At 36.9% G+C, this 9,223-nt stretch overlaps 1 protein-coding gene across 1 annotated transcript; it reads right to left on the bottom strand.

The window, feature by feature from the left end:
* Positions 1-4,933: 4,933 nt before the first annotated feature.
* Positions 4,934-8,929, bottom strand: LOC103439711 (zinc finger CCCH domain-containing protein 63-like). Its single transcript, XM_008378297.4, has 9 exons — positions 8,121-8,929; positions 7,913-8,008; positions 7,064-7,153; positions 6,871-6,972; positions 6,462-6,608; positions 6,221-6,340; positions 6,052-6,111; positions 5,315-5,412; positions 4,934-5,200 (listed from the first exon to the last, which is right to left on the bottom strand). The coding sequence occupies exons 1-9, from the start codon at positions 8,568-8,570 to the stop codon at positions 5,059-5,061; spliced, it is 1,305 nt and encodes a 434-aa protein (XP_008376519.1). The 5' UTR covers positions 8,571-8,929; the 3' UTR covers positions 4,934-5,058.
* Positions 8,930-9,223: the final 294 nt, after the last annotated feature.

The following is a 9,223-nucleotide window of genomic DNA, read 5'->3' on the forward strand; positions in this document are numbered from 1 at the left end:
TTCCGGCAAAGTTTTTATCGAGGCCCATGTAATTGCATCCTATCCAAAAAAATAAAAATAAAAACCACTTGCTAGTTTACCATGTCTTTGGAATTATTATGAAGAATGACAAAAAGAAAAAGAAAACCAATGAAAGGGGGCACTAGTATGGGGTTGGATTCTCTTCCCTCCATGTTCCCCTTCCCTCCTCTCTCAGTTTCCTCTTCTTCTTTCTTATAGTAAATAAAATAAGATAATGACGTAACTTAATCGTAAACCTTCAAATAAGAGAAGAGGGGAGGGAGGGGAGAGAATTCATATCCCACTTGTGCATACAATGCCCACACCAAATGTGACGTGACTGCTGCTTTCCAGCAGGAAACAAGAAAAAGACTACGAACAAGAGAATTTGTAAAACAAGATGGTTCGTGACCCCCGCAAAAGAAAACAGCTTGAAAAACAAAAATCAAAAAGGAAAACCAATTCTTACCTACTTATTAGCTCTACCTACTACTCGTTAGAGCAGATTTCTGTTTGGTTTTGGGGGATGCCAATTGCCCAGGCTAGAAATTAAGTCGCTTTGTTAAGACATTGTGGCCATACACTAAACAAATCCCGCCTGATTATATGGATGCTTGTTAGGTTTTTTGGATGTCAAGTCTAGAGGTTGACTTAGATACTACAAAAATGAGAAAGACCTTAAGATTGAGGAGGAGTTCTTCGAAATGCACTTAGTTTTTAATTCACAGAACTTCGTGCTTATGGTCCGAACCATAAAAAGAAATAATTAAAACTAAGGTTGTTTGGTCAATCAATTGCAGCAAATAGATAAACAGTTTGTAATTTTTCTCTCAAATCCATCCATCTGTTTTTACACGGTTTGATGAGTAACAATCTCATATTTAATTGATGTACAAATGATCTTTAAAGTAATTTACATATAATATGAACAATTCGGATTATAGACATAAAATTCTTTGAATCAGTCACAGAGTGAATTGAGGAGGAACTCTACCTAATTTATTGAGGAGCCAAGTTAATTCCCTAAAAAATTGTGATGGTATACTGATTAGATGACATTACACATTCACATTATGCATTTTTTATTTTCTAATTCATCGATGTTGAGAGATGAAAATTCGTAGCCGACCTAACATCCATAAATAAACATTCATAACCACTTGAATTATAAAATTTCTTGCCCCATCACCATGCATTTACTTTTCTGTGTTTAGAGAGAAGAAACACGAAATAAAAAAATGTTTATAGTTCGTTTTTCATGGGAGAATATATTGTTTAGTTCAAAGGTAATTAGAAACCACACTTAGTCAAGGGAAAGGAAGATGTTGGCCAGATCTTCAAAATTGTATAAAACTCAATGTATTTGCAAGGGTAATTGCTGCAAGGTGAATAATTAATATTCAACTTTGAGTAAACCTACCGGCCAACATTCTAGAGAAAACCCAATTCGGATAATGTTTTATATAATCACTTTCAGCCTCCATTTGGATACTTTGATTGGAAAATTCATGCAACAGGTTAGAAAATTGGAGAAGGGCATGCGGGGGAAGCTTTCGACTTGCTTCGCAGTCAAACCAAGTTAAATGTGGATAAGATTAGAAGGATGTGGGGTCTCTTCTGTGATCTAACTGATTGGTGAACGCTCTTAATCACCTAACTACGAAATTTCAACAATCTTCAAGTTTTTTATGTTTAGCAATAGTGCTTCTCTGGGATCTAAAATTAGAGCATGAGGGGCTTTATATAGGGCTGGAAAAGTGATGGATATAGCTTATTTTAGAGCTCCGATGAATCTTTGAGGCTTTATAAAAGAATATCTTCCAATGAGGGGCTATATCGGGCTCTAAATGGGACTATATATATTTATTTATGTAGTAATTTGATTAAGCGATAATTTATTTATTTATTTATTTATTTGTTAGCTTTTCTTAAGTTGATTTTTGGACATGTTATCTTAATTTTTTTTATGGACCCTTCAACCTAAAAAGTTCAAAATTGTGACAAAGTTAGATTTCATCACTTATGAATCGTTCGTTGGATTAGATTCCCTTATTTCAATCTCATCCGTTGAAAGAAACAAACCCCTACTTTGACCTCTGAAATAATTTGATTTTCACGTATAACACAACAATTTACCTAGCACCAATTGGTAAATTAGTATCATACAATTTTGAAAAAAAAAAATTATTTGAAAATTTCACCCATCAATGCCCATGAACGTTAAATCAATTTGAAATTTTAATTCTTATAGAATTTAAAACAATCATTAATTGGTCAAATTGCAAGAAAAATAAGTAAGAAAAAAGAAATAAAAAAATAATAAAAGGAAAGTATAAATGTATACGCAAGTGGATGGAAAGTGATAGAACTTTGCTCACATGGGTTGCTATTTTTTTTGTGGGACCCACTGTTTTTTTTTTGGTAGATATAGCCCGATTTTATGTTACCCAAGAAAGGAAGTTGCTAGCCCCAGTGGTGGATCTAGCCCCATTTTCTGGCTCATTGGGGATGAAATTTCTCATTAAGGCTAGAAATGTGGTAGCCTCATGTATACACAAGTGGATGGAGAGTGATAGAACTTTGCTCACATGGGTTGCTACTTTTTTTGTGGGACTCACTGTTTTTTGGGCTAGATGTAGCCCAATTTTATGTTACCCAAGAAAGGAAGTTGCTAGCCCCAATAGTGGATCTAGCCCCATTTTCTGACTCATTGGGGATGAAATTTCTCATTAAGGCTAGAAATGTGGTAGCCTCATGTATACGCAAGTGGATGGAGAGTGATAGAACTTTGCTCACATGGATTGCTACTTTTTTGTGGGACCCACTGTTTTTTTGGGCTAGATGTAGCCTGATTTTATGCTACCTAAGAAAGCAAGTTACTAGCCTCAGTGGTGGATCTAGCCCTATTTTCCGACTCATTGGAGATGAAATTTCTCATTAAAACTAGAAATGTGGTAGCCTCATGGAGGATAAAGCTCCTATTGGGGATGCTCTTATAGAAGAGACTTGCCTTGCCTACATACCGTGTGAGGCTATCACAACATCCCAAACTAATAATTCGATGTCATGTAGAAAGTTGAAATGCATGTTACTACGATACTGACATCAAATGTCACAATGACATATCAAAAAGTGGAGAAATTTTTCATTGTGCCCCTAACATAGATGGTACACTACATGTTATTTATAAGGGAACTTTAACGAAAAGCTTCTGATACTGTTCACTTTAACGAAAAAACACAATTTTACTCTATAAAGTTAATCCTAGTACTATTCACTAGGGCACCTTTTTGTCATTTTCGTTAAAACTCAAAATTTTCAAGCCATTTTCATTAATTTTCCTTATTTATAATTGGTTGAAAATCTTAATTTTAAAGAGCATCTTCAATAGGTATGTTAATTTTTTCTGTTAGATTCTTAATTGATGGCTAATATGACATTGTGAAGCACGCTGTTAAATTTGTTTATATTTCAACTGATATGTTAGTTATTATTTTACTATCATATAGGACCCACTTTAAAATAAAATAAAAAGTAAAATCATTTTTTTTTAGCAAAAAGAAAAGTCATTTTAAATCTTTATATTCTAGTGGATTAGAGGACCTACCAATTAAAAAATAAATATATTGCAAACGTAGGCAGCGTCAAATTTGACGCTAGAAGCCATTCCAGGTCAGTTAAAAGAATGAGTATCCTCTACGTATTCTCTTTGTGAGGATTATAGAGATTTTCAAATTATCTCCGTATATTATATGATCAATTTTTGTTAAATACTATTCATATTTAATTTTAAATAAAAGTATTTAAAATAATTTCTAACCGTACGATGTACGATGAATGGACACGATTTGAGGATCCTCATTCCGATTAAAAGACTGTTCGGTTGGAGCAATATTTAATGTTAAAAGTGATTAGCTGACATTTTACCTAGGATTTGGCATCTATTTTCGAGATTATCTAAGTTGTTAACTTTTTAACATAAATATCTCACAATTTTTATAATAACACGTAATATATCACTTCGTATTTTGAGCACACTAAAAATCTCTCCAAAAGAGTGTCGGTAAGTCCTTCCTCTTTATAGAAGTTAGAGAAGGCTGACAGCCTTGCTATATTATGGGCTGTCTTGGGCTTATTTGTTTGGTTTAATCTGGTTTGGTAACCCACTCACACCTTGCTCCCATTGATCTGATAATCACCAAGGGGTTTCTGTGGACTTTCAAGCCCGTTTGCAGTTTTGTTAGATTTTTTTTTTTGAAATTTTTTTTGAAGACTTGTCATTCTTATTGAAAAGATATATTTTTTTTTTACCAAAAGCGTTTTTAATGATTAGAAAATAATATTTTCAAATTTGCTCACGGAAAGTCCAAGCATTAGTATGGTTTCATGCTCGTTTCAACCAAAATATATAAATATATATATATATTTCAATCAAATCAAAATAGAATTAACATGTGCTGACTTTTACTTATTTTCAAAAGAATTTTTATCAAGATTGGGGTCTAAAACAGAACCCTTCAATCAAAATGATCTCCTGAAATAGAAAATCAATCAATTTTAGTACTTCCATCAGCTGATACGGCACAAGCACACTAACAAACTATGAAACTAAGCACACTGGGTGTGTGAGATCTGCTCGTGTGCTGCATAAGAACACTAACAAAGGATTTGACGAAAAGCTTTCGAAGGGACCAAATTGATTGATTTTTTTACTTTTGAGACCATTTTGATTGGAAGGTCCAATTTCACCGACCACAGATAAAAGCCCTTAATTCAAAAATGAGACGAGAAAGATTACAATCCGAAGTCCATAGCAACTTGGAATGAGCCAAGAAGCTTCTTCACGTCCATGGCACCCAAAACAGGGGACGGCGGACGGCGGACGGCGAATGGTGCTCAAGCTACTAATTCCTGGCTCTATAAATCCTCCAAAAAAAGAAAAATCTCAATGCATTCCCGTAATTTGTTCCTCAGAGCTTGCACTTACAAAAGAACCCAGATAAAGAAAACGAAAAAATTACAGATACAATGTGGCCAATATAAATAATCCCCCTTTCCTCAGGCAGTGACCGCAGCTGGTTCAGTCCATTTCCATACTTTCACTTGACCGGTTCCATCACCCGTGAAAAACAAGCCACCAGGGCCAACCTGAATCGATCTTATCTCCTGTTTTGAAAATATTTTACCCCTCTCCGAAAACCTAGACCATACAATAGAAGCAAAGATGACAATTGCACCAACGTCAGATGCTTGAAATATAAGTTTTCTAAAAATAAGAGAGGACTACAACAGATAGGTTGTGTTGAAAGCTCACGATGGTAAATCATATATGCGGACAGTGTTGTCGTTGCAAGCGCACAGTAAGACTGGCTTGGCTTCTGAATCATGCATCCCACAAAGTGTTATCAAACCCTGCAGCAAGGTCATATGCATTATTAAACTGGACCTTTCAAGTCACCTTGAAAATCATAAATAACCTCTAATGATGACAGTTTCAGGAAACTGAACGTTAAACCCATCGCTAGGTGAAACACCAAGCAAAGTTATTCATTTACTGTGGGGAATACAATGATGATTACGATACCCAAACACAAAATACATGTGTAGCACGCATCAGAGATTCCAACTTTCCAAGTGTAGGGACAGAGTATCAGCCTTGAATGTTCCTCTACCCTATGTTTGGATGAGGAACTTTTGAGTTTCCATGGAACCTAGGCTAATTTGTTAGGAATGTACTACAAAATTAGATAGATGGACTTGATGCAATACAATTGAGAAGACTTTCAAATGACACCTGTCATGGTGTCATTCTGAAAGTCCTTTGTTAAGTGTATTTGTAGTGTTTTAGTAAGAGCTTTGTAGTGCTTTAGTTCATTGGTAGTGCCCTTGTAGTGCATTTTAACAATTGAGTCTAGAGTTCCTGGGTACTTTGAAGTCCCTCATCCAAACATAGGGCTGGGGAAATCTTAAAACGTACCCAGCTTGTTCTTTGTCAACCCAGGAATAGGGATTAACTGAAGAGGGAAGACATATATTGAAACATAAACATACATGTTCTTCCGTGTGAGTATATGTTGCTTCCAAGTTTCCACTTTGAGTAGCAACCCAGACCTGCACAAACAAATGAATTGGAGCAACTAAATAATTTTACAGTTCTGCAACACTCTGTTACGTATACAAGCCCACAAAAAGAGTTACATAACATAAAAGTAAAACACACCTTTAATTGTCGATCCAAGGAACATGATAAAAGAAACTGATCCCAGCAAAGAACAGACATGACAACTTCAGTATGCTCCGTTAGCGTTTGTATACACTGCAAAGTTTCCAGGCTCCAGACCTAAAAAGAATTCCAATGAAATAACTGTTATACTGGTATGGAGCAATTAAAGGCCTCGAGTGTTCCACCAGCAAGAATTTATGCTTATTACAGAATACATGTGATACTGAACCCAACTTACCCTTATAGAATGATCCATTGAACCAGAGTAGAGCCTATTTGCTCCAACTACTAATGAAACAACTGCAAGAGTGTGACCTCTCAGTGATGCAGCTGGTTCAAAGCAATTAGTAACAGCATTAAACTTCCATGCCAATATAGAACCATCCTGCATCGAAGGACAATTTTGCTACATATTAGGAAATATGTTGATCCCACACATGAATATGCACAAAGGAAAATGGCGAGGAAGCGATGGAAGTAAGTAATGCAAAGGCATGCAACATAAATTAACAAATTTCAAATGAAAAATAAGAAAAACAAAGTTTTCTCCCTCAATAATACAGTTCACATAATGTAGCTGAAAGCCCTAACAAGAAAGATATGAGGACCAAACATTAATTAAAGTATAATGGTAGTCAAGAAATTACCTGTGTACCAGCAAAGAGCAAATCATTTCCCACAACCATGGCATAAACTTGCCCAACAGGCCCACTAAGACTCAGTTCAGAGTTAGTCTGGGTGTTCCATGCCTACAAAACCATATCCATATATGAATGAGCCAAAGTATCCTTATATTCTGATGCTATAAGCTTACATTACTCGAGATTCCTCCTGCCCTACCTTTACAGCTTCTGGTATGCCAACAAAAATCCAAGGACCTTCACTGATCATACACCCTACTTCACCGCCAAGATTAATAACTCCCAGGCACTGCAACATTAACACATAGAAGCCCACGGATTATTTTCCTAGCCCTTGGGAATGGCAATGAGACACGTCGAAAATAGTATCCAACTATCTAGACTAAGCCCAATGGCAATGAGCATGTGACTTTGGAAAACAAAAGGACAATATATGAGACATGGGTGCAAGTCTCTAGAGCGGCCTCCAATCCACCGTGTCAAAAGCTCTCTTATATGCATCCTAGAATACAAGCTATCTTTCCCTTCTACATTTTTCATCATAGCCACTCATATGTTCGCACACTCTGCTCCCTAATGTGATCTCCATTCAATTTGACTATAATTTGAGAAACAGCTGCATTCAGTGATGTTAATAGAAACTACTTCCTACATAGAACTTGCACTCATTGTTTATAGCTTTTACTAATTGTGATCAATAAGGAAAGAGATTTCTTTACAGAGTTATTAGCTGGCATACAATGTTAACATTCCTAATCCAAACTGAATTAACTAATTGCGATCACTCAAGTTAGCTATTACGCAAAGACTTTCAATTGATAAGAAACTCTCAGGTCGCCCAGATTGATTAAACTAAGCCCTAATCCAAATACGAGAAATGAGATCAACTACGGGAGTCCTCTACCCATCTAATCACACATTAAACTTTCACCCATCACAAAAAAGGGAAAGAACTATTGAAACATTCTATTTAACGACAAGTCCTCAGGAACATACATATAATATAGTTAAATAATTGAAAACTGGAGTCCCAAAAATGAGTAACTACCTGACCAGACGCGCAATCCCAAACCCTCACAGTTTGATCCTTACTCCCAGTATAAAGCTTATCAGACCCAGAAGACAGTGCAATCCCACTAACAACCTGTTCACAAAACCTCATCAATTCCAAAACATAAATACCAACAAGGACCCAGAAGCACGTAAGTAAATCAATAAAAACAATGAGAACACAACATATATAATCTAAAAATCACCTCCTGATGCCCCTCAAGCTGCGTCAACAAGCTGAAGCTATCCCCCATACTCCAAGAATGCAAGAACTTACACTTATCCCCATAGCTGCAATTCCCCTGAACCCAAAAATTACAGACTTTCTCCATCTTCCTAACAAACACCCTATTTGCTCCTCCTGTACGACCCCACGTCGAAGAAGTCCCGCCATTGAAGTTATTGGGACCCCGATTCCGTGACGATGGACCGTCGGTGTCAGCGGCGAAGGCGTGATGGCGCTTAGTCGAGGTCGTCCCGTTGAGACCTTGCTGCGACGGCGGGGCCGGTAGCTCTCTGTGGAGGAAAGGGCAAGGGTGGCGATTGCACTTGCCCGCTCTCCAATGGTAGCATACCTTCTGGTTCTTTGATGGGTCGGATTGTGGCCCACCCAGTCTGTGAAAGACCCGTTTGCTTCCCCCTCCGTCTACATCCATTGGCCACGGATTGGAATCTCTATGTAGCTATAGACTTTGAACTGAAACTCAAAAGCTTCGATTTTCCCCCTTTGTTGTTTATGGGGTTTTTCAATTTCGAGTGGATGAATTGGTTGATTGGAATTCGATCATGGAGTTGGAGAGAATCGGAAAGTCGAAATTTTCTTGCCCTCTCTCTCTGGAGGGTGAGGGGTTGGGGGGATTTGAATTTCGGAAACCCTAAATTGATTTCGGGGGCAGAGTTTGATTTGTATCAGTCTGTTCAGTCTCTCTCTCTCTCTCTGTCGCTCTCGCGGTAAAGGGAGGGAGGCGATGTACAAAACTGGAATTGCGTCGAGACTACGAGGAAGTTGAATTACTGAAATGCCCTGGTTCTGATGGGAAGATACGCTCGCCGTTATAGGGCTCGTTTGGTGCCACATAATATTACGGTATTATAATATTCATCTTTACTTGAAAATGAGATAATATTCATCTTTACTTGCAAATGAGAGGGTTTAAGTTTGAATCTCGTGGATGGTGAATTCGATACTAAATTAGGCTGCTCATTGTGTGACTTTGCCGAACATCGTTAGTATAAAAATATCAATGTACTAAAAATAAATAAATAACTCGTTTGATAGTATGTTTAAAATTACTGAAAAAGTTTTAGC

Source organism: Malus domestica, chromosome 07 (genome assembly GCF_042453785.1).
Source record: "Malus domestica chromosome 07, GDT2T_hap1".
Classification (NCBI taxonomy): Eukaryota; Viridiplantae; Streptophyta; class Magnoliopsida; order Rosales; family Rosaceae; genus Malus; species Malus domestica.

What these genes read in the sequence shown, in the direction of transcription:
- LOC103439711 (XM_008378297.4), bottom strand. Translation starts at nt 8,570, where the DNA reads ATGGATGTAGACGGAGGGGGAAGCAAACGGGTCTTTCACAGACTGGGT. An exon ending in GCATACCAGAAGCTGTAAAG is followed by an intron (nt 6,973 to 7,063) that starts GTAGGGCAGGAG and finishes ATGGTTTTGTAG; the next exon opens with GCATGGAACACCCAGACTAA. An exon ending in CGCATATATGATTTACCATC is followed by an intron (nt 5,201 to 5,314) that starts GTGAGCTTTCAA and finishes TGTATGGTCTAG; the next exon opens with GTTTTCGGAGAGGGGTAAAA.